General features: G+C 37.2%; 1 protein-coding gene across 1 annotated transcript in view; it reads right to left on the minus strand.

The window, feature by feature from the left end:
• The window catches only part of EFL1 (elongation factor like GTPase 1), a 219,820-nt gene that overhangs the window by 28,433 nt on the left and 163,787 nt on the right, over window positions 1–27,600 (minus strand). The window contains exons 17-19 of the mRNA XM_069098699.1: window positions 26,221–26,368; window positions 19,603–20,579; window positions 11,670–11,854 (exon numbers count right to left, since the gene is read on the minus strand). Coding sequence (XP_068954800.1) covers window positions 11,670–11,854; window positions 19,603–20,579; window positions 26,221–26,368 — 1,310 coding nt within the window. The remainder of the gene's footprint in view (window positions 1–11,669; window positions 11,855–19,602; window positions 20,580–26,220; window positions 26,369–27,600) is intronic.

Raw genomic sequence — 27,600 nt, forward strand, 5'->3', positions numbered from 1 at the left:
CTCATTCCCAAAAGGAATGGGGAGAAGAGGAGAAACTGAACAATTGCTAGTTTAGTCATTATTCAATTGTATAATCTTGGGTTAGTCATAACTTCCTACTCCCCTGCTGCTGAATGGAGCTATAGGCACACTGCAATCCAGTCATCAACACTGTCCCTTTTTTAACTTTCCCTCACCCCACACAGACAATATACATTTATCCTAGCTATTCTCAAGAAGGGCCTCAATAGAGCAAGGATTACCTTTCATTTTCCTGATTTTCTTTTTCACTTAAGGAGAGTGGCTGTTTCAAACACTTTCTTCTCTCCTCAACCCTACCATAGGACTTTCTTCTGCTATCCTTTAAGATGATGACCTAAATTAGATTCAGGCCAATATCCCACACTTTTATACCAAGATAAGCTCTGAAGAGACATGTAACCTAGGTATAAAAGATAACGTCATAAATAAATTAGGGAAACATGGGGGAAAAAGAACTACCTATCAGATCTATAGATAGGAGAAAAATTCATTACTAAATAAGAGACAGAGATCACAGATAATTAAATGAATAATTTTGATTACATAACATTTTTAAAAAATTCTGCACAGACAAATCTAGTAAAGATTGAAAGAGAAACAATTGCCTGAAGAAAAAAATCTCTGCAACAAGTGTTTCTGATAAAAGTCTCCTTTCCAAGGTATTTAAGGAACTGATTCAAATTTCTAAGAATGAAAGTCATTCACTAATTGATAAATAGACTAAGGTATGAACAGGAACTTCTCAAGGAAGAAACCCAGGCTACTACAGCCATATGAAAAAATGCTCTAATCACTAATATTTAGAGAAGGGCAAATAAAAATAATTCCAAGATTCTACCTCACATCTGATTGATAAAAATGATAGATGTTGAAGGTGCTGTGGGAAAACAGGCACATTGATGCACTGCTGGTGAACCCGTGAATGGGTACAACCATTCTGGAAAGCAATTTGGAACAGTATAGGAAAAGCTACTAAACAGTACAGGACCTCTGACCCAGTTATACCACTGTTAAACTATACATACCCAAAGAAATAAAAGAAACAGGAAAAGATCTTATATGTACAAAAAATATTTAAAGCACCTATTTTTGTGGTGGCAGAAAGCTGGAAATTAAAAGGGATGCCATCGACTGAGGAATGGCTAAATAAACTGTGATATATATGAATGTGATGGAGTATTATTTGTGCTGTAAGAAATGAGGAAATAAATGATTTAATGAAAGAGAAATAGACTTATATGAAGTTATATGATAACAAAGTAGAACCAGAACAATTTATACAATAACTACTCTATAAAGACAAAAACCTTTGAAAGTTCTAAGAATTATGATCAATGCAATGACTATTCATGATTCCATAGACTGATGATGAAATATGCAATGTACCTTCTGACAGGTGAGAGATTTAGGGTGCAGAATGAGACATAGATATTTTGGTATACAGCTAATGAATTTGTTTTGCTTGACTATGCATATTTGTTATAAATGTTTCTCTCTCCATGCCCCCCCTACCTCATCCCATCTTCTCCAGCAGACTGACTCCACTATTAACATCCCTCTAATCTTCAGTTTCTCCTTTTCTGCTGCCTAAAAACACACCTATGTCCTCTCTATTCTTAAAAGATAAAACTCTCAATAGATTCACCATTCAGCACAGGCATCATCCTATATCTCTCCTCAATTTTTCAGCCAAATTCCTTGGAAAAAAAACCCCAAAACTATGTGATCAGGTTTTTGACTGCGTTGATCAACTTAAATTGCTCCCTCCAAATTTACTAATGACCTCTTAATTGCCAAATCTAATGGCCTTTTCTCAATCCGCAACCTTCTTAAGCTCTCTGCAGCAATTGACAATTTAGTTACTCATACATTAACATGCTATCTCTTGCCTCAATGTCTTTGCATTAGCTGCCCACCTCCCCTCACATTCAAACTATCCTTCCTTACCTCAGCCTCTTAGAATCCCTGGTTTCCTTCAAGTCTCAGTTCAAGCACCACCTTTTGCATGAAGCCCTTCATGATTCCTCCAAGCTTAGCACCTTCACCTCTAGGATTTACCTTGTGTTGTAGGCTACAACTCACTTGATGTGGTCTGCTTGAATCAGATTAGAGAATGAGATAGACACTGATAGGGTTCTTAGATTTTAGGGATTCCTTGAACTTAGATGGGAGGAAAATCACATCTTCATTTTACTAACCTCTAAATGAAATGTAGCATTTACTTTTATGAATTAAAAAATATTATTTGGAGAAGGGGTCCATGGGCTTCACTACACTGCCATGATACAAAAAAGATTAAGAACCCTAGATTTAGCAATTAACAGAAGGTTTATGTAATTATAGCAAGAAAGGGTATTAAGCAAAGACAAACCATTGATTCATTCAGCTTCCCTGATTCTGTGTTTGCCATGATGCTTCATGGTCAGAGGCATGTATGCAGGCTGAGAGGAGCTGGTGTGTTGAGTTTGTACTTAAGCCACCAGGAAGTTATGATGTCAATATTTCTAGCTTTGGTTTCCTGGGCCAATTGAGTCTCAAGGTTGCTTGTAATGTCTCTTAAGGAAAAACTCTTCTGAGAGAAGTGGGGCCCTTGGAAAGGCCACCCCAACCTATATGGCTGGGAGTTCCTATTACACCCTCTATTTGCTTTACATGTGTCTTATGTGTACCTACATGTATGTTTTGACTCTGCCTACATATATTTATATGTTGTCTCCCCTATTAGAATTTCTTGAGGGCAGGGGTTGATGCACTTCTGTCCCTTTTCCCAGGACCTAGACCAGTGTCTACAAATGGTACATGCTTAATAAATGTTTGTTTGGTTAAACTCAATAGGTTTCAATTTCCTCACTTGTAAAAATGAAGGGAGTAAGACTAAAGCTCTATGATTTATAAAGTACTTTTCCTAATTATGATGTCTGTGGTTACATAAGAGTAGAAAAAAGGAGCTTGAAATTTCAGCACGCTTTCTGTTCTCTGATTTGAAGTATCATGATCATCAGAACATTATGGTCACATTTAAACAGAGTTATAAAAAATTGTTATTCGACAAGGTCAAGAATAAGATATCCTAGTTAATACAAAGTTACTATTAATAGCATGCCAATCAACAATTTTCAAAGAGTTGAAATAAGAAAAAAATGTATTATTTAAAGTGTAACCATTTTTTTTAGAAGGCATTTTAGAATCTCAGCATCTCTGTTACTAACTGAAACATCAATTACCATTATATAAACTGTAACTATAGTAGATATATCTATTCTGAAGTTGGTTTAAAAAAAAAACAACAAAAGCCTCAACATTATATTGTTGGACGTTTTTCTCTCATTAAAGTGCTAAATATGTTCCTCCCCCCCATAAAAAAAAAAGGTTGTTTGGATTCCTCTCCATGTAGAAACCCCAAGAAACACTACAGAATGGGGGAAGTACAGGATTTGGAGTCAGTGGACCTGGATGTAAGTCCCTGCTTTGTTGTTTACCATCTGGGTGACCTGGAACAGATTATCTAAGAGCTCTGGACTTCACATTCCCTAACTTGTAAAATGAGGTTGGGGTATGGATGGATCGGATGGTCTGTAAGGTCCCTTCCAGCTCTAAATCCTATGATTTTGTGATTCCCTTTAGTAAAATATAAGCTTTGTGGGGATGCTTCCAATGTGCTCTAAAAAGTGACCTGAAGGGGCGGCTAGGTGGTGCAGTGTATTCACTAGAATAGAGCACCGGCCCTGGAGTCAGGAGGCCCTGAGTTCAAATTTGACCTCAGACACTTAACACAAAAACTAGCTGTGTGACCTTAGGCAAGTCACTTGACCCCAATTGCCCTCCAAAAAGCTATGTATATGTATGTATGTATTCCATGTAAATCAATGGGAACAATGAAGCTACTATAATGTTAATGTCAATCAAGTACTGTAAGTTTTCATTAAATAACATGAGCAAATTGTTTACTCAACAGGAATAAAAGAACATACACATTTTGTCAGAAACCTTAGTACAGCATATGATGAGGCATCTGGGGGAGCATCTCAGACATCCAATGCACTGTTCTTTGTGACTGACTTTTTGTTTAGACAAACAAAAGGTTCTTACCATTGGCAATAAAGGAAGCAATCTTAAAAAGTTACACTGAAGCTGTCTGCAGTTACTGATATAACCAGAATATGAAACCAAAAACATTTCCACATGCCTTAATTGTATTGTAAACAGAATTCTGAGTCTACCACAGCTGACTTCCCTTTAATCTGAAGGCTCTGACTTTAATGATACAAGAAACATTTTAACTTTTGTACATTTTGCAGGACATTTTATTCAGCCAAAAGTAAAGTATATCATAATCCTGCAGGCTGCCTCAGATGTAATTTAAGCATGGGGAGGATCAACTTGAATACCTACTCCCATTTTCTATAAAACTTGGATTTGTCTCCTTTGTTTCTCTTTATAATCTGCTCTTTGTAACCAGTAAGAAATGCAATGCTACTATGAGTGGTTTTTCTTGATACTGGAAGAGGGCATCATCCAGAATTACAAATGGATGGAGTAAGAAAATATGATGATCAAATGGCTCTCCATGTTCCTATGTTTTGGAAAGGTAAACAGGCTTCTCACATTTTCCCAAGCTATGTGGTAACTGTGCCTCCATCTTTTCTCCCCCTTACAAAGCCCTGGGATGGCAGTGAACAGGTACACTGAAGAGAGCACTGGTAGTAACATACATCAGCTCTTGGGTGCATCCAATGACTTGCTTTGCTGACTGGTCACTAGGTAACATAACAGTAGACAAGAGGGGAGGGAGAGATGCCACTGTGTTATACATCCACATATTACCAGAGGGTGAGGTAAATGCCACAGCCACAATTAGCTTTTAAAGAACACTATGTTAGCAATGCTTCAAAAGGTTAATAGGAGAAAAGCTTTAAAATGTCTAAGAGCTACTTATAACCACATTGCCTTTCCCCACTGAAGGTTGGAGGATGAACCACTAAAATGGCTAGTGGAATATGAAAAAGGCTGCGTAGAGAGCCTCGAAATCAATATTTTAGACAAAAGAGAGGAAGCAGAGGCAGAAAACCTGCTATTAGCGCAGAGTAGTGAAAAGAGCACTAGACTGGAAGTCAGGAAGAGCTGAATTAAGATTTTGCCAATGGGCCTCTGTTTCTTCATTTGTATAATGGGGATATTGGATTCTTTAAAGTCTAAGGCCTCTTCTAATTCTATAGTGTATGAGCATATGACCTCTAAGTCCTTCCATCTCTAAATACCACAATTCTAAATATATAAAGTCATAATACTAACAAAAAAGTTAGCCAATTTTTACATTAATGGGGTAAAATGGATTATTTCATCAAATTCTGGAATACCAGAATTAGGAACTATCCCTTGAAACCTGAGAGGTACATTTAGAGCAAATAAAAGAACATGCTGCTTTACTACATCATCATCATCACAACTAGCATTTATATAGCACTTTACAGGGCAGTTAGGTGGCACACAGTGCCAGGCCTGGAGTCAGGAAGACTCATCTCCCTGAGTTCAAATCTGGTATCAGATACTTATTAGCTGTGCAACCCTAGGCAAGACACTTAACATTGTTTGCCTCAGTTTCCTCATCTATAAAATGAGTTGGAGAAGGAAATGGCAAACTACTACAGTATCTTTGCCAAGAAAACCCCAAATCAGGTCACAAAGCATCAAACATAACTAAAAACAACTGAATAACAACAGCACTTTAAGGTTTGCAAAACATTTTACATATGTTATCTCATTTGGTCCTCACAACCTTGCCAGACAGGCGCTATTAGTATCAACATTTACAGATGAGGAAACTGAGATTGCATGAGGTTGTGACTTGCACAGTTACCAAGTGTCTATGGCAGGATTTGAATGCCTCCATGGCTCCTGATTCCAAATCCAACATTCTATTCTCTAGCCACCCAGTTGTCCCCATAGTACAGAATATATTTATGAATCATGTTATGACAAGAGTTGTTCCAGACTTCAAGTACACATATATTTTTAAAGAGATCAGATTAGATAAGATTTAGAGCTGGAAAGAGAACTTCAGTTCAGTTATTAGCTGGCAGAAATCAGGAAAAAAAAAGGAAATGTCTGAACATTTTTGACTGGATAGAACATACCAACCTTTAAGGCTTTAGGTAAGACCCATCTTTTTTTCCATTAACACTTCCTGGAGTTAATCTGAATAACTACTGTCATTTTTGTTATAATCTTTTTTTTTGGAGGGGAGAAGGCAAGGTAATTGGGGTTAAGTGACTTGCCCAAGGTCACACAGCTAGTAACTGTGTCAAATGTCTGAGGTCGGATTTGAACTCAGGTCCTCCTGACTTCAGGACCAGTGCTCTACTCACTGCACCACCTAGCTGCCCCCTATCATAATTTTATAATGCAGACTTAAAGTAAGTAATACCCCAGGATTAAAGTCATCCCTCTTGTCACTCTTTCTATCTTGCAGGAGGTATATATGGAACAAAGTCATGTACTACCAATCTGGGCATTTGTGTCTGAGAAAAATTTTCACCTGTCCTTGAGATTCAATTTCGGAATTTTCTATCCAACTACCAGGTACCAATGAAAGTCACAGCAGGGGCAGGCAGAAGCTATGGTAGCCTAAGGCCACCAGGAGGGAGTTTCTAAAACATAAGCCTCCTTGCTCAAAAGCAACCAGACTAGAACGTCACAGGAAACATGGGCTAGATTTTAACTTGAAAATAAAATTCTGTCTTTATAGTAATCATCAGGGTAGACCCAGAGGTCGGAACATATATGAAATGAAAGCTGGACAGCAATGTTTCCCTTTGATAAAGGAGGGGGGATTCTATGGTTTATATATGCATATAATTTAGAACTCTGGGAAGGAAGATCTGGACTAAAGTATCACAGGTGGGAACAGAGGGATTCGGAATTAATAATAATGACGATGATGGTAAGTGTTTGCATTTGAACGGAGCATTAAGACTGACAAAGCACTTCTCATGTGTTCTCTTATTTGATCCCCATGGCAATCCTGAGAGCCTGGTGCTCTTATTTTTTCATTTTATAGAAGAAACACCTTTGGGACATCAAGAGAAATCACAGAGAGTGACAGGTGGCCATGCAGACAGATGTTGCTTTTTTTTCCTCTGACATTTTTCCTGTTTCCTCTGTGCCCCTCCCTACCCTCTGCCCCATTGTCCTTTGGCATTCCCTCTTCCCCATCCTCCTTTTCTCTGCTATCTCTCCCTCACTTACCTTCCTTTCCATGTTTTTTCCTTCCTTTTAAGTTTTTCTTTCCATCTTAATTTCCCTCTATCTTGCTTGATTCCTTAACTACACAGACTATGGAAATGAAGCATATTTCAAATTGTGTGCTGTTTTTAATAAATCAGCTTTTATGGCTCACATTCTTAATTTTAAAAGGGAAATAGAATATCTCATAATTATTCTATTAGGAAAAAAAAACAGCTAAAGTTACTTGTGATATTTTTTCTTTGTATGTATCTCTCAATAATTTCAATAGCTATGCCAATGGTTTAAAAGAAAAAAAAAAGAGGTTTCCCACTCATACAGAATAAGAAATAAGGAAGTCATATTCTTTACCCCTACTACACTGGTACTCCAATTTCTTATACTTTTATGTATCTTAGAGCACCAATGCAAGGTTCTATCCACAATGGGAGCTATAAAAATAATTTTTTTTTTTTAAAGCAAATGGGGTTAAGTAACTTGCTCAAGGTTACACAGCCAGTTATTTCTGGGTGTAGTGCTAAGTATCTGAGCCCGGGATTTGATCCCCAGGTAATCCCGACACTGGGGCCAGTGCTCTTACTCGCTGTGCTACGTGGCCACCCCTTATAAAAATAAAATTATAAATAAAAGCATAACATGTTAGGTAAATTAATCACTAAATCCTAATTTTCCTTCAAGTCTTTTTACAGAGATTGGTCTCAAGGTAAAATCAAAGACAATAAAAACCCACTATGATGATCATTATCTCTATACTAAAACATTTCCCTCCCTGCCTATTCCCCCTGCCATGTATACATCATAGGTAACAAGTATGACCTCAGCCATAGTCACTTGATATGGATGAGATTGCAAGTTCAGCACTCAAATGCCTTTATTTCTTCCCAGCTACTTGGCTGGTATTAGCACAAGCTATTAAAATGTAGCGCTGCTGCAGAGGCCATGGACATAGAACCATCAACAATAGGCTCACACACAGCCACAAACTGTCAGAGTAGGAAGAGACTTTAATAAATGTCTAGTACAATCACTTCATTTTGCAAATGAGAGAATCTGTCCTCAGAGCAGCCAAGTTGTTTAGCCAAGATGCTACAGCTGCTGAATGACCAAGTGTGAACTCAAACTTGGGTTTTTATGCATACCAGTGCCCTTTCCACTGATGGCTCATCCTGAGGCCAGGGTACTTGATGGGGAGATAGGTTCTTTTCTTTTAAAAATTAAATTAATCTTTTTTAAAACAGTTAAACAAAATAGCCAGTGAGTCAACCAGCATTTATTAAGCTCCTATTTACTATATGGCAAGCATATGCTAAACTCTGGAGGTTCAAAGAAAGGCAAATGACAGTCCCTGTCCTCAAGGAACTTAAATCTAATACTAACAGTACATGACATATGGAGTAACATTTGAAGAAAAAACACACCTACACATTTAATCTAGAACCTTTTCCATTATTTGTGGAAAATAATCATTGTTATACATTATCACTTACAGAATCACAGATTTTCATGGTTGGACGGTATCTCAGTGGCCATGTAGTTACAGCTATATCTGAAAAACAATTCTTTCTACAATACACTCAACAAGTTGACCACTAGTCTTTGCTTTAAGACCACTGGTGGGACCCCAATTCATCACAAGATAATCCATTTCACTTTGGACTTATCTCTAAATGTTAGGGAATTTTTCCTTAACGTTTTATCTGGCTTTTCTCTTAAGATGGTGTTAAGGTAAAGAAGGAAGTCATTTTCCCCAATACTGGAAGAAATTCAAAAGTCTTGAAGGCCAAGAAGTGTTAAAGGCTGCCCCTAACCATGAAAATAAGAAAATCCAAACATCCCCCAACTTATGGAGACCCAAGACACTTTGACTTCACAAGCAGCCCAAGCAGCCTGGGAAAAGTACTCTTAAGAATAACAAGATCACTAAAGATCACTATGTGATCATCAAGTTTCACAGAATTCAACATGAGTTGCCTCTAGCTAGCCTGTTCAACATTACAATAAAGTCTGCCACTATTAAAAACAAACACCTAAATCTGATCTTGATATTATTCACCAATTGTCTAGAATGCTAAATCACTTGGAATCTTTACCTTGCTCTCAGATTCTTCCCACAGCTGGTATACATTGTAAGGATGTCAACTCAAGAGTGAAAATGCCTTCATTTGCTTTTGCCATTTCTAGAGTTTTCCCTTGGTCTTACTGTCCCCCATTCCCATAGTTTCCTTCACAAGTAGGTGCTATTTCAATCTCTTCCTCACTTGGCTACTAGGGGTAGGACTGCATGGGGATGGTAAAGAAGAGAAAAAGAAAGCATCTTTTCTCCAGCAATCATTTTCTAAGAGTTATTCCTCTTTTACGGTGCAGGCAAAAAAGAAGGAAACTATACTAGCATAAGCATATATTTATATCAGCTGCAGCCAGTGACTGTCTCTTTCTAATCACAAGACAGTAATTTTCTACTTTCCTCTTTAAACAATAAGGGGCATCAAGTCTCCCAAAACAGCTATGACTTGCTGAAAATTAGCATGTGATGTTTTTTCTTAGCAGCTGGATTTACCCCTAGCTACCTACAAAATTTATAGTTTATTTACTGAAAGACAATATATCTACTTATTTTGTTGTGCCTTTACTGATACATGTTCTCCCAAGTTTATCTGGATTCTTTTTATCTTTACTTATGTTACAGAAATACATTCATATGCCACAATTCAATCATTCCTCATTTAATGGGCATCCACTTTTCCCCCCCAAGTATTTTGATATTGCAGAAAAGTGTTTCCATAAATATTTTTATATATTTATACCAACCTTTTCCTCTGCCTCTGACCCCCTTGGAATATAAGTATATTACTAATAATGACATTAAGCAAGAAAAGGTTTTATATGATTTAGTGTAAAGCTAGCATAAATTATAACTCCAAACTGCTTTATAGAATGACTGGACCAATTCACAGCTTCACTAACAATGCATGAGTGTTCCTGTCTTTTCATAACCTCCTCTCATATTTGTCATTTTTGTCTTTTGTTTTCTTTTTCAGTATAACCTTTGTCCTCTCTTGTGCTACTCCATCTCCATCACTACTGAACTGGAAGATGGCTACTCAGCAATGGGTACTATTTTGCATTTTCTGTTTGTTTGTTTGTTTTATGCATTGTCAAGACCAAATATTTCATTAGGAGTCGACAGCCTACTGTAAAATGAGCCTCTCCACTGGTAGCTAGGCAGGTAAACAGATCATAGTTGTTGAAGCACTCAAGCATTTGCTTGAGTTTAGTTCTACCAGCATGGCCTTAGAGAGGGATTACCTCTACAATGAGGTAATTGAATATGGATTAGGAATTTATGGTCTTTATTGATAATATAATGAAAATTACTAAAATAGAATCATTAGCATTCTTTTTGGAAAAATGTTTCATTTTTCTTTTTTGCCCTTGGATTAAAAAAAAATCCAAATTAATACCCATTTTTTAAAAAGAAAAAAAATGCCCAAAGAATTTCTCCCCTTTTCTTCAACAACTTTTCTTCAAGCTGTTGGCTTGCTGATTACAAATATAGTAATTTTTGTTACCTGCCTTTGCCCTTAGAGTCCCTTGATGATGTTATATTCCAAGAGTAAAGAGATAAAATCCATGATACTTTTATGCTGGACAATTAGTTATCCGCCCACCAGGATAGAAAAGAAGGGAGTCCATCTTATTTCTTTTAGCTGTCCCTTCCCAGAGACATTATTTTTTACAAACTTTTTCATTTATTAGCAAAATGCTAAAACTATCATCTTTTCAAGAAAAGTTTCTTGAAACCAAATTCAATTAAAAATAAGTTAGTTGATTCCCAGAAATCACCCAGCTCTTTCAAACTAGACCCCCTTGTGCAAATCTAAAACTCACCTTCAGTGAAAGAGAATTCTTCTGTAGTTTGAAATTTTTAAATTTGATTTTTAAAAAAGCTTATTTTTAATAACAGTATGTACTATAACCAGAAAAATAAAGGGTAATAATACACAACTAATATAGAAATGTCAACCTGTACTGTCAATGACCGTGTGAAGCTATTCTTTTTTTTTTAAGCAATCAGGGTTAAGTAACTTGCTCAAGGTTACACGACCAGTTATTTCTGGGTGTGGTGCTAAGTATCTGAGCCCGGATTCAATCCCAGGTCATCTGGGGCCAGTGCTCTTACTCACTGAACCACCTGGCTGCCCCTTGAAGCAATTCTTAGTATGCTAAAGTGAAATGTGGTACATAGCATGAAGTTCTATGTAACCAAAACACACTACCATTTGACTTATTAGAAAATAAGCCAATTTGATCTTAGCAATATCTTCCTCCCCTCTTACATGGCACCTCTAGAGGAAGCCCAGCCTCCCCAAAGAAAAACAATAAATATTAGACTGTTTTGTTTTTACCTCCCAATGGCTGAACACCAATTGTGGGCTGGCGAGGCCACTTGTCCTCTTCCTTATTTCATCAGCAAATCCAAAACTTTCAGCTACTGGAAGCACAGCTTTGATAATGAACATGTCCGTCCCTTCTTTCATTTCTTCCTGCAACACTCGACCTTCTCTCTTTGACAAGACAGCATAGACCCGACCTGCAAAATCATAAGTCTTATTAACTGGCTGAACTTGTCACAACTTTATAGCCACAAAGAAACACTTAAGAATATTCACTATAATGCTCTGCCCTAATGTTTAGCTTCATCAAATGTCATCTTCTGTGATCTGTGTCTTTTGGAAATCAGACCAGAGCTGGACATAGACTTATATTTAATGAAGAGTGGCCAGCCTACTGTAATGAGCCTCTATGTGACTTCATAGCATTAACTTGTCTATATACAATACAGTCCTGGGATATTGACCACATGATTCTAGTTATTGGAGGCATCTGGTGACCAACCTTTCTGAGACAAAGAGAAAGGACATTATATTTTTCTTTAACCCAGTCTTCTTATGAGAATAAGAGAATATTAGTCCTGGAAAACCGACCCTTTGTAAGTTATTTCATGTCCCCTAACAATTCTTGTCACATAGAAATCAAACAAGATTTTTTTGGTCAAAGCTTTTCCTATTCATTACCACTGTTTCATATACTTGGGAAGCAATAAAACTATCTTCACATACATGAGTATTTATGTAGAAAGTATATTTTTATCCTAGAAGGGTAATTAGCGCTTATTAGCCATAGTAAAGAGTATGGATAAATGAAATTCATACACAATCCCCAAAATTAATTTTGGCCAATACTTCAATTTTGGTCGCCTCTTTTGTGTAACTTTTTATGAGACTTGGCAACAAAAAACAAAACGGACTAGCCTCACTTCCTCTTCCTGACCCTGCCTGACCCCTGGTGGTGATGTTAATGAAATTACTAAACAGGGAACAGTAGGATTAAGAGACATAAAAAAGAGATAAATAATCAACAAACAGGATAAAGAGTGACAGGTTAAGGGTGGATGATTCCTCAAGAACTTTGCTATCACTTATCACTAATCTCTTCAACATTTTCCATTTTTTCTAGCTCTAATACCTTCTTTTTACCTTTCAAATATATTCAGGCAACATTTCCCATTTAGAAATTATTTCTTTTGATTTCATTGCCCCTTCCAGTTTTTCCCCATCCAATAAACTTATCAAAGGAATGATCTATCCAGGATGTTAACTAACTTATTCCTTCTTCATCACGCTGAAATCTATTTTCCATTTCTAACACTACTGAAAATGCTCTTTTAAAATTTACTACTGACTTTCTTATTGCCAAATAGGCCGAATTTGCCTTCATACATTTTTAACTAGACTATTTTTTTGTGTGTATTCAATTACTATTTGTATGTTTTCTATATTTCTATGTCCATTTCTGGTCTGATCTCCAAACCCTTCTATTACCAAGACATTTTCACCTGGATATCCTCCCACCTTCACTTTAAAATTAATATGCCAAAAATTTAATTTTTTTTCCCTATAAATCTTTTACCTGTCTAACAATTCCTGTCAATACTAACACTGTCCTCTCAGTAACTCAGAGAGGACATCCTAAAATCACCTTTGACTTTCCCCAGGTCCATTGCTCCTCTTTTTCCATTCTTCCTGAAATTATTCTAACTCAGGCTGCCCTCATTGTTTCTGGTCTAGCTTCTAGTTGCAATCTATTCTTTACTATTGTAGTAGCACTCAAACTGGCACGCCCAGGAGGGCTGCTAGCACAGGTTCTTAGATCTGCTTTATTAGAAAAGACAGCTGTTTAAGGGGTCAACAATCTTTTTAAATTATATTCACTAGTTCAGGGGAAAAGTCAGCACCCTGAACTTCAGAGAAAATACAAGCAGAGAAATAAAGACCAACAGAAAGGGCTCTGACTGCCTGAATCAACTATATACTTAACATACATTACTAGATAGAGAGAGCCTTTACATCTGAGCAGTTGGGGAACTCTGAACATTAACCAGGGAATCCCAAGATCCTTCTCTTAAGTGAACCCCCAAAGTAAAATACCAATTCAGAGTATATATACATTTCTCAGAGCCAGAAGGGATCACAACCCTCTTGACTCAGTGCCTAATTAGAAATTAGCCAAAGTTGTAAAAGCCTTCCTACAAACAAGCCTCCCCTAAGCAAGCTTCCCTTAATGGGCTCCACCTGAGGCCTATTAATAGGCAGGGAAGATCTTATATCTCAGTAACATTACAACTACTGACAGAATTATTTTCATAAAACACCATTTCATCACATTATTCAATCAAGAACCTCCTATGTATCTCTCTTCCCTATGAAGTCTAATTACTCTTTCTAACAAACAAAGTCTTTAACATTGAGCCCCATCTTAACTAAATTTATCTCTAGTTTCCTTAAACTCCTAACCACTCAATTCCTCAACCTACTCACTTCCTATGACCTAATCCTCCATCCCACCTCACCCACACACAAAGATAGTCATACCCTTGATCTTGCTATCATCCACAAATATACTCCAAGTTCAAAAATTCTAAAATCCTCTTCTCCAACCAGCTTTCGACATCTCCTTCTGCCTTCCTTTACAGAACTCTACCCTTTATCCTCACTGTAACCAATCCCTTGACCCCTCAGTTCTTTCTCGGGCTATTTCCTCTGCAGTAGCCACTCTTCCTCTTTTCCCATCTTTACCCTTTGCTGATCTGATTCAACTCTACATTGCCCACTTCCCTTATCAAACTGGATGCCTGGCATACATCTTCAGCTCAACAAACTGAAATTTATTACCTTTTCCCCTAAAAGCTCCTATCCCCTATCTTCTCTATTACTGTAGAGGGTGACATCAACCTCCCAGTTCTTCAAGTTCGAAACCCAGAAGTCACCCTTGACTTGTCTCTTTCACCTCCTAATTCCATCCAATCTTTTGCTGAGGCCTGTTATTTTCACCTATGCAACAACTCTCGACTATGCTCCCTTCTCTCCTCTGATACTGCCACCAGTCTAATGCAGGTTCTCACTACCTCACACCTGCATTACTGCAATAGCCGCTGGTAGGTCTGCTCTTCTTCTCTTCCCCCATTCTAATTCAGCCTTCACTCAGGCACTAAAGTGAATTTCCTAAAGGACAGGTCTAACCATGCTAGCCACTCCCCCAACTCATTAAAGGTTAATGGCTTCCTATTGCCTCCAGAATCAAATGTAAAATCCTCTTTTTGGTGTCCAAAACCCTTCATAACCTAGCCCCCTACTATCTTTCCCATCTTCTTCTACCTTACTCTCTGCTACATACTCTTTGATATAGTAACACTCACTTCCTTGCTGTTGCACCAACAAGACGCTCCATCTCTTGGTTCTGAGCACTTTCTCTGGCCATCCCCCATGCCTAGAATGTTCTCCTTCCTCATCTCTTCCTACTGGTTTCTTAAATCCCAACTAAAATCCCATCTTCTATAGTAAGCCTTTCCCTAAATCTCTTAATTCTAGTGCCTTTTCTGTCTAACTTATTCCCTATTAATCCTGTACTTTGCTTTAATATCACCTATAATGTCACCTTTCCTAGAAAACTATCCCTTATAATAATTTTTTTTAAAAGAAAAAAGTTAGCAAAACTGAACAACACATTGAAATACTGACATTACATGTAACGCTCAACATCTGTGGACTCCAGCGTCTTGAAAAAGGGGCAGGGAGAGTGCTTTCTCATATCTTTTTATTTGAGATTACATTTGTTCTTTATAATTTTCCAGTGTTCAGTTTGGATTGTTTTGTGATGGCTGTTCTTTCCATTTATGTTGTTGTAGTTATCATACATAATGTTTTCCCGACTAGTTTACTTTACTTTGCATTAGTTCATGTAAGTCTTCTCTTTTGAGATTTTCAAACATCTAATTTTATGCCCCAGATTCACATGAGAGGAACTAGGACTAACTAAAAGCACTGGCTTTTCATGGTAACACAAGAATCCATTTTGATCCCACCCTCCCATCCAATGTGTTTTTATTTTTGGTAGCAGCAAAAATATAAACTGGGCCCTGCCATAATCAAGCCCCATAAACCAAGGAAGTTGGAGAGGGATGGCTTTGCAAAGTTCTGCTTAGAGAATTCTCTCGTTTAAATTTAAGGACTAGAAGTCTATTATACAACTGTGTGATTTACAACATGGTTTTATGGCAAGGACCTTCAAGACCCATGTTAAAGCAAGTTTCCAGAATAAGGGGATAGAGGTAAAGTTCCATATTAGTAAAGACAAATATAACTCCTACTTCTCTGTAAAGGGGATATTTTCATTTCCCTGTACATAGCCCAGAGTAGCAGGGTTTTGGTGTTTTTTCTTTGTTTGCTTGTTTTTAAATTGTTATAAACATTTCTCTCAAATTAAAAAAAAAAACCCACAAACTTAAATAGATGTCTCCACTTGACTCTATCCATATATAAGTTAAGCTCAATATGGAAGACACTGCTTTAGCATAATTGTACTTTAATGCAATGTAAGACTGTTTGAAAACTTAACAAGTTTACAAAAGGCTAAATGGGTGTGGCCTCTGGGTTTGTTTGTTTGGTTTTTTTTAAGCTTTGCTGGGAAGAGGGAGAGAAGAAAGTGGATTCCCACAGGAGCAGAAAGCTGACAATTAAGATATGAAAAAAAGATTTATCACTGAAAAGCAAAGGATGGGATCAGAAGAAATGCAAAAATATTTGGGTAATATTCTGAGCAAGGGTTTTATAGTTGGTTGTTGTTCTTCATTCTTGAAGAGGATGAAAATGGCATCACCATGTTAGAGAGCTAAATTACAGTGTGTCCGACTGTGGTTGATCAGATTAATACAAGCTCAGAATGCGCCACCAAAGGCTGGATACAAATAGTCCATGTGAACATCTGAGTAGAAATGTCCCTAAATTTGTACATCTCATGTTTCTTTTGAACTACTTGAATTCTGCTTTGCTCACAGAGCGCAGCACCTTCTCTGATATGGGCCTACCATGCTGACCAGTCCTAGCTAATGTCTCCCATGTCACACAATTGTGAAATTCTCTCTTTTTTTAAGCAATTGGGGTTAAGTAACTTGCTCAAGGTTATAAGGCCAGTTATTTCTGGGTGTGGTGCTGAGTATCTGCGCCCAGATTTGATCCCCAGGTCATCCCGACACTGGAGTCGGTGCTTCCACTCACTGAGCCACCTGGCCACCCCTAATTCTGAAATTCTTAAGAAAGACCTTGAGAGTGTCCCTGTATTGCTTCTTCTGATCACCATCTTAGCACTTTCCCTGTATGAATTCTCCATAAAATAGTCTTTTTAGCAAGCATACATTTTGCTTTCAAGGGGGGAAAAGTCATGTGTCCCAACAACTGGTAAACATTTATTGATTGATTGACTGATAATTGTAGCACTAGGTCTTCATTTATATGAAAACTGAATATATTAAGAAAATTTTTATGGTTATGGTTATTTATGCTTGCTAAAAAGGAATTCTATCTGAATATGGGTGGAAATAGTATTAAGATGTGTAAAAGATTTCATGTTTTGACCCTTTTTGGGGGGAATATATTTTGAATGAACTGCAGAAACGTGTAGCCATTTTCTTAAAAGTATTCCTCCAGAGGAAGTAGTTTAATTATTTTGAGATACTTATTTTCTCAGAAAATTCTGTTTTATGAGAGTGGGAAAAAGCAATTTAACAGCTATAGAATAAATTACTGTTTTAAGACCTTGTTTAGATGAAACAGATTAGGTTTCTTTTTCTTTCTTTTTTTAAGTTTATGATTTCATGGGAGATCCTGGTGAGAAACTTCTTTTCCTAATGTAAGTCAGTACTTTCTCTGCAATGTCTGAAGATGCCTGGAGTACTAAGAGGTTAGTGGACTTGTACCAGGTAAAGAGACAGTTTATGGGTCAAAGGCAGGACTACAGCCTGGGTCTTAATGAATCTGAGATCACCTCTCCAACTATTACATCATGGTGTGGCTAATGTTAAAAACCAGAATGCTTAATTGAAAGATTAAATAAATCTACCAATAAATAAAGGTCTCCAGTGTAGCCCTAAAACATTTTGAAATTCTGGGTGGGAAATTAAAGAATTTGAGGGAAATTGGTTAAGTTTTCACCTCCTCCAGTTCAAAGTTATGACTTCAAAAGAAAAAGGATGTAGGAATGAACAGCTGACTATGTAGATGAGGTCAAAGAGCAGGATTTAGTTTCATGGCCTATGATATTAGAACAATAGGTTCCTGGCAAAGGACTAGGAAAAATTAATTTGGCAAGATCTGATCTAAAGGGCTTTTAGCTGAATTCCGAGGGAAAAAAGAAAACCACTCAGATAAAACAGTGAAATAAGATACTATATAGGACAATTTACTTGACCAAGAAAGAAGGAGCATCATGGAAGATGTGCCTAGTAATTCTTAGTAGAAAATAACAGGAAAACAGGTCAGAAACAATACTAAGCTTTCTAATACCTCTGTGAAAAATCAGAGAGCTGCAATAGTTTTCAATTTATATTAAACTTGAATAAAATAACCAAAATAAATCTAAAACTTTAACACAAAATGGCAAATACAATTTTAAAAAAATCACTGAGACATGTTAAGGTGGACTCATACCTGGAATGTGATAATGGCTGGGGATATTTTATACAAAACAAACATCTGATTTATTTTTAAGGCAGAAGAATATAACAGTATATGACTTTAACTCATGTTAAAATCTACAAACTTGAATCCATATAGGATAGAGACCTTCTGAATGAGAATAAACACGGTGATAAAGAGAAGTACAATAATGTTATGCAACAATATAGTTATACAAAAGATCACTTGGCCAGAAGTGCCTTCTGAACAAAGATGCTAAAATTGGGACAGAGGCAAAATATAGTGGTGATAAAGGACTTCCAACTATTCTGATATCAGATGTTATTCCACTAAAAGCAAAGTATCCAATAAATTCTATATCTGACTTACTAAAAATGCAAAGGAAGAAAATGGCAAAAATGTCATTTTGAAAAATACTCAACAAATGAGACCTGTCTGGGGATATTCAAATACTTAAAAAGAGATAATGTTCCATATAGTTGGACAAATAATTTAAGAAAAGTAGATCTGAAAGCATTCAGATAAATTGGCAGGAAGAGAACTAGGAGAGAGAAGTGTCCCCAAAAAACAAGGAGGAGAATGTCCAGGAGGAAAGGGGTGTCAACAGTGTCAAAGGCTTCAGAGAAGTCAAGAATCATATGGACTGAGAAAAAGTCAATGGATTTAGTAAATCACTGACAACCTTGGAAAGAGACCTTTTAGTTGAGTGGTAGAGTTAAAAGCCAGACCCATTGCATGATGCAATCATTCAGATTAATGACAATTAATAACTCACATTTATAGAACTTTATGGTTACAAAAGGCTTTATGTGCATCATCTCATTTGATCCTCACAACATCCCTCTGAGGTAATTGTGATTGTACAGATGAAGAAAATTAAAGCACAGAGAGATTTGTTAAATGACTTACTTAAGGTCATGTAGCTAAAAGGTATAGAGGTCATGATTTGAATCTAGGTCTTTTGATGGCCAAATCCAATGCCTTTTCTCTTTAGACAAAACATGACTCTTTAATGGTCAGTTCCATATTTGTTTGCTCACACAAACATGGTTTCAAGGTTTACTTCTACACTGATGACTTCCTCAAGTGCATCTCTGGTCCTAAGCTAGAAGTCTGTCTCCAGCAACCTACATGAAACCTCCAGAGTTATGTCACTAACACTCCCAGCCTGATTTATTCTTTGTCTGACTTCCCTCTCCCCACAAGTCACCAGTCACCCTCCTGATTCTTTCTTGGAAGACAGGGCTGATACAGAGACACTGTATGTTGCACATGCTCTCACACACACACACACACACACACTCCTTACCTAGTACTTCTGCAGTGGCCATGATGTCACAGGTATACATCGCTGCCATTAGGCGCTGGGGTTTCACTTGTAGCGCATAGCGGCAAGCTTCTTTCATAGTAGCAATCAGCTGACCGGAGAAGGGGCCATAACAGTCGGCCAGCAATGTTTCCCCTTTGTGTTTGCTCTTTTTTTCCAACGTCTCTAGGCAGTCATCTTGAACCTGCTCTTTCTCACTGGGTGACCCCAGAGGTTTACTTTGGTCAGAAACAGCTTCATCTCTGGCTAGCTCCTCTTGTGCTTTCTCAGTTGAGCCTTGACCCAAGAATTTACTGAGGTCCCATTTTTCTAGAACAAAGCATACACCCATGAGTGGTTCTTCACACATGGGGCCTGACAATGTTGCCAGCTGAAATCCACTGATGATACTATTGTCAAAATCTCTGTATTTACTTGCTTCTTTAATACACTTGCTCTCAAGGCACTGCCATACAGAGCTCTTAAAATCTATGCATCCATTTACTAATATATTGGGTCCACATTTCCTAGGACCAAATGACCAGATCTGGTCCACGACATTCCTCCATTTCCTTCCCTGTAGGTTTTGCTCCAACTTTTGTTTGAATTCCTGGATCTTAGCCTGGGTCTTCTTGTGAATCATCTGGGTATTTTCCCCCTCACTTAAAGAAGTTAATTGCTCCATAGAACGAATCAAATCGCTATTTTCTTCAAGGATCTGAGTGACTTCTTCTGGAAGAGGCAGGGCTCGGACACTGAGAGTGGCGAGTTTGTTTGGGGTGGTTATTGTGATGAGCCCATCAGCATCAACCTGGATGCCCTCAGGGAGTTTGCTTTGATCCTCTTTGGTTTGGTGGATGACTGCAATCTTCTGCTGTTTACCTATTTCTTCATTGACCATGTCCACTTTTGGTGGCTTAGTAATTGTTTCCCTGAATGGGATGATTGGTTCAGATACACTGATCTGAATCTTTGCAAACCTGAAAATAAAATCAACAGAAACAACAATGAAAATGATGATGATAATGACCTAGAAAAAGGTACAATAAAAAAAATACCATATACTTGAGTGAGCCAGGTCCTATCAAAAAATAAAATGCTATTTTCTTCTTTCACAACTCTATAATAGTTTGTTTCATAAATGCAGAATTTAAAACTCATTTTAATTTCAGGCTAAAAAGATAAAATTCTTTTTGAAAAAAAAAAAAACACTTCAAGAGGAGTATCCAAACTCTTTTTGTGCATGTATGTGCTAGAATTGCATTATAGTGCTATTATTTAAAATAAAAGGGTTACCGGCTTGGACTTAGCTATTGTATTACATGTGTTTTCACTTAGAAAGTGTTTGTTGTAGTAAAATTTGACTAACGTGTGTTTAAAAAAAAATAATGTATACCAAATTATTTACTAAGGTATGTGAGGAGAAAACATCCTATAGTTATAAGTAGAATACAGAATCTTAGAACTTAGAGGGGATACCAAACATCAGTTTAATTCAACTCCAATGTAAAGACGAAGAAACGGTGCTCAGGGAAGTAAAGCACACATTGTTAGTATCAAAAGCGGAACTAGGGCCCAAGCCTCATAACTCAGTCTATTATTTATAAAAACATTTTTAATCATTACAATCAATTAATAAGAAGTATATATTATGACATATAGGAATGATATCCTGAATATAACAAAATAGGTTCTATGGAGAATTATCTTTAGTTCCCAATGGCATTATGAGACCAAAAGTAGATTGTAACATAAATGCAGAAGGGGAAAATCTCAGTTGGATTTGAATTCTGGTCCTCCTGACTTTCCATTTTAAAATAAATGAGACAAGGGCAGCTAGGTGGTGCAATGGATAGAGCACTGGCCCTGGAGTCAACTGAAAAAAGACTGAAGGACCACTTTCTAAGTTCCTGTGAGCTGTGGGGAACTTTTCTTTTTCTACCCAACAAACAGCAACTACAACATATACCAACTAGTGGCAGTAAAATACCCCTGAATTTCCTCAGAAAGAGCCCTGGCCAAAAACTAAATGAAGTACATAAAGTGACATTATACTATCCAAAAGAGATATTCATATGAAGGCAGGCTTAGCTAATCACAGTATGTGAATGCACTAAACTAATATTGAAGGCAACTAGGTGGCCCAGTGGATACAGCATTGGAGTTGGGGGTCAGGAAGACCTGAGCTCAAGTCCTGCCTTTGATACTGGCTGTGTGACACTGAGCAAATCACTTAATTTCACTCAGTCTCAGTTTTTTCATCTGTAAAATGGGAATACTAATACCACCTACTTCAGAGGGTTGCCTTAAAGCACTATATAAATGTTAACCATCACTGTTAAGTCGTTTTTCACTACCTCTCACCTCCAACAAAAGAGGTAATGTAGTGATATGGAAAGAACACTAAACTGTAACAGAGAGAGAAAACCTGGGTCCTAATCTTGGTTAGTGCCAGCATGACACTGTATAAATCACTAACTTTTGGGTCTAAGTTTCCTCATCTATGAAATAAAGACACCAGGCTAAGTCTTTCCATCTCTAACATTCTATGAGCTCTAACAGGGAAATATAAAGGGCTTTCCCAATGGGAAAATTAATTTGTTGCTAAATGCTTTTTTTCCCTTTCCTTTTAGCCCTGATTATTCTAGGTTGTTTCATTCTTCACTGCTTCTATTTCTTGTATTCAAGGGCCCATAAGTAATCCCAATTTCCTCTTTTCTACTCTTTGTTTCCGGAGCAAATGTGGAAAACTAGAAAAAAGAGATAATTTGGTTGAATAATTTGTGTTCACCTGTATAGCTGTCTCATTTATTTTAGTTTCTTTTTTCTTTTCTTTTTTTTACCCCCCCCCCAGGCAATTGGGGTTAAGTGACTTGTACAAGGTCATACTGATAGTGTCAAGTGTCTGAGGTCAGATTTAAATGCTGGTCCTCCTGACTCCAAGGCGGTACTCTCTATCCATTGAAAAACCTAGCTGCCCCCTGACTCATTTATTTTTAAATGGAATTTTTTTGAGAGTAAGCACATGAATTTCTTCTATGGTACATTCAGATGATAGGGCTGCTTCGGGAAACCAAGTACATTTTGAAATAAAGTTCAACTTAAAAAATTATTATTAAATTAAGTAAAATCTTTCTGTAAAGAAAAGTCTATATAAAGATCTGTTTGAGACTAGAACCCAGCTCTCTATGAACCATAACACGAGGACTCTCATTTAATAAACAGCTGTTAATGCTACTGACATACTTTTAAAACCTGGTTCATGTCTACATCACTCTACTGAAAGTACTCTCTTAAAAAGGTCCCCCATTGTTCCTTCTTTTTCATTGTTCATTATAATTATATATATAATTCTTCTTTCATGCTCAATTCTTCTTCACCTCCCTACTAATGTTCTGGCCATACTTTCCTTGCTTTAGTTCCTGTCAAACTACCTTTTCCTCATAGAGAAAACCTACTACCTCTCTGTTCCTACTGAGAGACAAGCATTCACTATGGGGAAGATGAAGAAAAGGCCCAGAGACCTAAAACCAAACTATATGCTGATGTTAGCTCACTGCGACATCTTGTTAAGGTGACTTATGTACCTGGCTCCGGTGTTTGCAGCATCCCTGGACTTTAGCATTTCTCCAGTTTCTGATTCTCCTTCTTTTCCCTTTGGAATTTCAGTTTTGGTTTATTATACTCTACTTCTTTATAAATAACCTTTACCTACCACAATCCTGACCCTGTGGGCTTTAAAAACTAAGCTGCTAACGACCCTATTACATATGCCCAAACATCCTCTCCAATTACTTTCTGCAGTTTCTTTTTCCAACTACCTCTCTTCAGGGCCTAAGTAATTTCTCATCTGCCTTCCATCAGGTGGCAAGAGGAGGAGGCTTACTTTCCTATCTATGCCCTACAGGATTTCTTTAGCTTTCATTATACTTCAGCGACTGTGCAGAGGCATCTCCACGTCACAGAATTAGGGGGAGCTCCATGAAACAAAGAAGGAAAAGTCCTGGTATCATTTAATTGTGATTGTGAGGAATTTACCATTTTTCTATTCTGAAATCTTTATTTTTGTGTATAAAGCTGAACGGCATGTTAGCTAGCATTATAAAATCATTTTTGCAATCTAATTTTTGTCTTTTTAGATAAATTTTAATGAAATTATAATTTTTTTCCTTCCTTTTTCTAAAAATCATCCTCTGGGCACTATAATTGGAGCCAGAAGCCTAGAATCAAATCCTGCCTCTTCTACTTATTACCTCTACCTGTGTGACCTTGGCAAAGTCAAGTTCACCTTTCTGGGGCTCAGCTGCTTCATCTAATAAATGATGGCAGTAAGTGACATGATTTCTAGCTCGAAATCCTGTGATTAAAAAGAATCTGAGCTATGAAAGAATGGAGTTTTATCACCTCCAGAAACAGGTATCTTCAGCAACCCCACGTGGCACAGGGAGCAACTCTAAGAGCACTGGAGAAGAATGTTTAAAGTATCTTTTTAGAGAACATGAATGCAAAGACGGCTGAGGGGCCTCTGTTTTCATTACTTTGCTCCCTTCATTCAGTATCAGTCTATATTTCTGATGATGTTTATAAGCTATAACATTGATCTTTCCAGTAGCTTTCACACTGAATGGTTTTCAAAGTGAGCTGGTTTTCTATAAATGTTTTAATACCATGTCAAGGCCACATTTTGGGGGAAAAAAATCAATTTCTCTTTCTGTAAATGTAATTTTTTTTCTCCTAAGGAAAAAAAAGTATACCTAAACAGCAGTGAATGCAAAGAATACACATAGAAGATACAAGGAGATGCCTTAGCTCAGATACTCCCTGAAGCATAAGAACACACAGTAAGGGGGAGTATCTGGTAAATAAGTCTAAGTTAAAAAAAGATGCATGCTATTAAGAAGAGAGGAAACTAATGGTTTGAGAATTAAAAAATATTCAAAACTGATTTTAATGTGAAGGGGGGATTTATTTCAAATTACTACTAAGAAGTACAGAAATTTGTGCTGGAAGAAATCCTTTTTTTTTTTTTTTTTTTGCTTTTTTTGGCAGGGGAGGGTAGGCAGAGAAATTGGGGTTAAGTGACTTGCCCAAGGTCACATGGGGCTAGTTTTGTGTAAAGTGTCCGAGGTGGAAGAAATCTTAATAAACACTTTATTTTCACAGATAAAGAAACCAGGGTTGAGAGATGTTAAGTTACCTATTCAAGGAAATAAATCATCTATCACATTCATAAGAACTGTATCAGTATCTGCTCTGTGTCAGGCACTGCACCAGGAGTTGAGAAATACAAAGACAAAAGTGTTTGCCTTCAGGGAGCTTTTATTCTATCAAATATTATCTAAAGCTAATAAGCTGAATAACTCTATAAGTTAAAAAATTTGTTGAAAGTTTTTGATATTCACTTTTTAAAAAGAAATCATATTTTGTGATTAATTTATTCTCTGAGTGCCAATGAAGCTTTCCATAATTAGCAAGACAATTTAAACAAAAAAAACCTAGAGATATCAAAGAAGGTAAAGGAAAAGCAATGCAGAGGACCAGAAGTCAGAAGCCCAGGGGCTTACTCCTGACTCTTGTCACTACCCCTCTGTGAGCAGGGGCAATTCTTTTGACACCTCTAAGCCTTTCCAATTCTAAAATTCTAAATTCTTAATCTAAGTAATCATAAAAATGTAAAATCTTGGGGCGGCCAGGTAGCACAGCGAGTAAGAGCACCGGCTCCAGTGTTGAGAAGACCTGGAGATCGAATCCCGGGCTCAGACACTTAGCACCCACCCAGAAACACCTGGCCGTGTAACCTTCAGCAAGTTACTTAACCCCAATTGCTTAGGGATGGCCAGGTGGCTCAGCGAGTAAGAGCACCGGCTCCAGTGTCAGGATGACCTGGATCAAATCCGGGCTCAGATACTCAGCACCACACCCAGAAATAATAACTGGCCGTGTAACCTTGAGCAAGTTACTTAACCCCAATTGCTTTAAAAAAAAAAATGTAAAATCTGTTCCAAGAAGATTCAGAGGATGATTTTTACATAAGAGAAAGGAAAAAATACATAATTTCATTTAAATGTATCTAAAAGAGAAGACAAAAATCAAATTGCAAAAGTTATTTTATAACATTAGCTAACATGCCATTCAACTTTATACACAAAAATGAAGATTTCAAAATAGAAAAAAAACTATATGGAATTAGATGGTGGAATAGGCAAATTGTTCACAATCACAATCAAATGATACTGAGATTTTCCTTCTTTGTTTCCAAGTAAACTTTTATTGAAAAATTACTTTGATAATATATATAAAAGCACTTTAAAGCAACATATGCTATCATTTATTATTATTATATAAAACATGAAATGATAATTTATGACTAACACAGAAAAATAACACTACAAAGCACTTGAGAAAACAGGAAATAAGTGACATTTCCTGGCGGTAGTCATTTTATAGTTATTAAAATTTAAATGTATGATCCAGTTGCAGCAAAATTCTTGCATAAGGAGACTTTGGCTTCTCACCAAAGATAAACCTCAGTAATGGGTTTCAATAATTGAGAAATACTCAAACAATCCAATGAACTACACATATATGGGGCATATAACTCCACCACCCTTGTCTCCTAACCTTTCTTTCAAGTCATCCAGGCACCGTTGAAGATGGATCTCCCCTGCTGTAACTAACACGTGCTCTCCAGTCTCCTGGATTAAAACTTGCACACAAGGATCAGCTTGGTTTAAAAGCTTCATTCCTTTAACCAACTGTGGCATCTCACCTAGGCAGACCAAATGGAAAATGCTTATTAAAAATACAGTAAAAGGAGGACCATTAAAAACCATGACCACCCAAGGGAAAGAATAGAAATCCATTAATACTGAAGCTCCTAATTTTTTTTAACCCATTTGAATCAAAACCGCTACAAAAATCACACTTATGTGTGAATGTATTACTTAAATTCAGTTTTGTGCGTTATTTGGCCACAGCATTCATAAGAATGTAATATGAAATCTGTAGCTAGTATGTAGTACCTCTTGAACTCTTCAACAGACATAGCTTCTAAGAATATAACAGGTATCTCCCTGCCCAAATACAGATAAAACATAGGCAGTTAATAACCAAAGGAAAGATTCAATGTGGAATCTAACTAACGGAAACATGAGAATAAATAGCTATCACAGAATTGTTGCAACAGGGAAAAACTCAAACCATCTGTAAAATTGCTTATATTACAATTGGAATTTTTCTGGGCATAAAACTCGCCCTGTAAGTATCAGCTTCTTGATAAGGTTATTAGCTATTGCCTTAAAAGCCATCTCTCCAGTCTTATGGAGTTCTCTAAAGGCCTCTCCTCTTCTATGGATATATGGCATGCAGAGGAACACTTTGGAGCTTTCTTAGAGAGCCATCAGAGAAGGGTCCTTTTAATAGCAGTACCTGAGTACCTGTCAGGTTATCCCTGCAAAAGTCTCCCTCCTAGGGATAACCATATTTTTTACTGACTTAACAGGAAGTCTACCAAATGAGTAGATTTGCCCACAAAGTAGCCGTGGAATCCTGGTTTGGTTTTTGGATCTCTGCAGCCTCTAAAACAACTTTTAAGTATTTCATATTAACATATGGTCTTGTTCCTGTTTTAAAGTGGAAGAAACAGGGGCGGCCAGGTAGCACAGTGAGTAAGAGCACTGGCTCCAGTGTTGAGAAGACCTGGAGATCGAATCCCGGGCTCAGACACTTAGCACCCACCCAGAAACACCTGGCCATGTAACCTTCAGCAAGTTACTTAACCCCAATTGCTTAGGGGCGGCCAGGTGGCTCAGCGAGTAAGAGCACTAGCTCCAGTGTCAGGATGACCTGGATCAAATCCGGGCTCGGATACTCAGCACCACACCCAGAAATAACTGGCCGTGTAACCTTGAGCAAGTTACTTAACCCCGATTGCTTAAAAAAAATAAATAAATAAAGTGGAAGAAAGAAACAACACCTCCCCGCACCAAAAAAAATTTTGTA

Source organism: Petaurus breviceps, unplaced genomic scaffold, assembly GCF_028583685.1.
Source record: "Petaurus breviceps papuanus isolate PSGF00001 unplaced genomic scaffold, PetGlider_PUasm1.0 37, whole genome shotgun sequence".
Classification (NCBI taxonomy): Eukaryota; Metazoa; Chordata; class Mammalia; order Diprotodontia; family Petauridae; genus Petaurus; species Petaurus breviceps.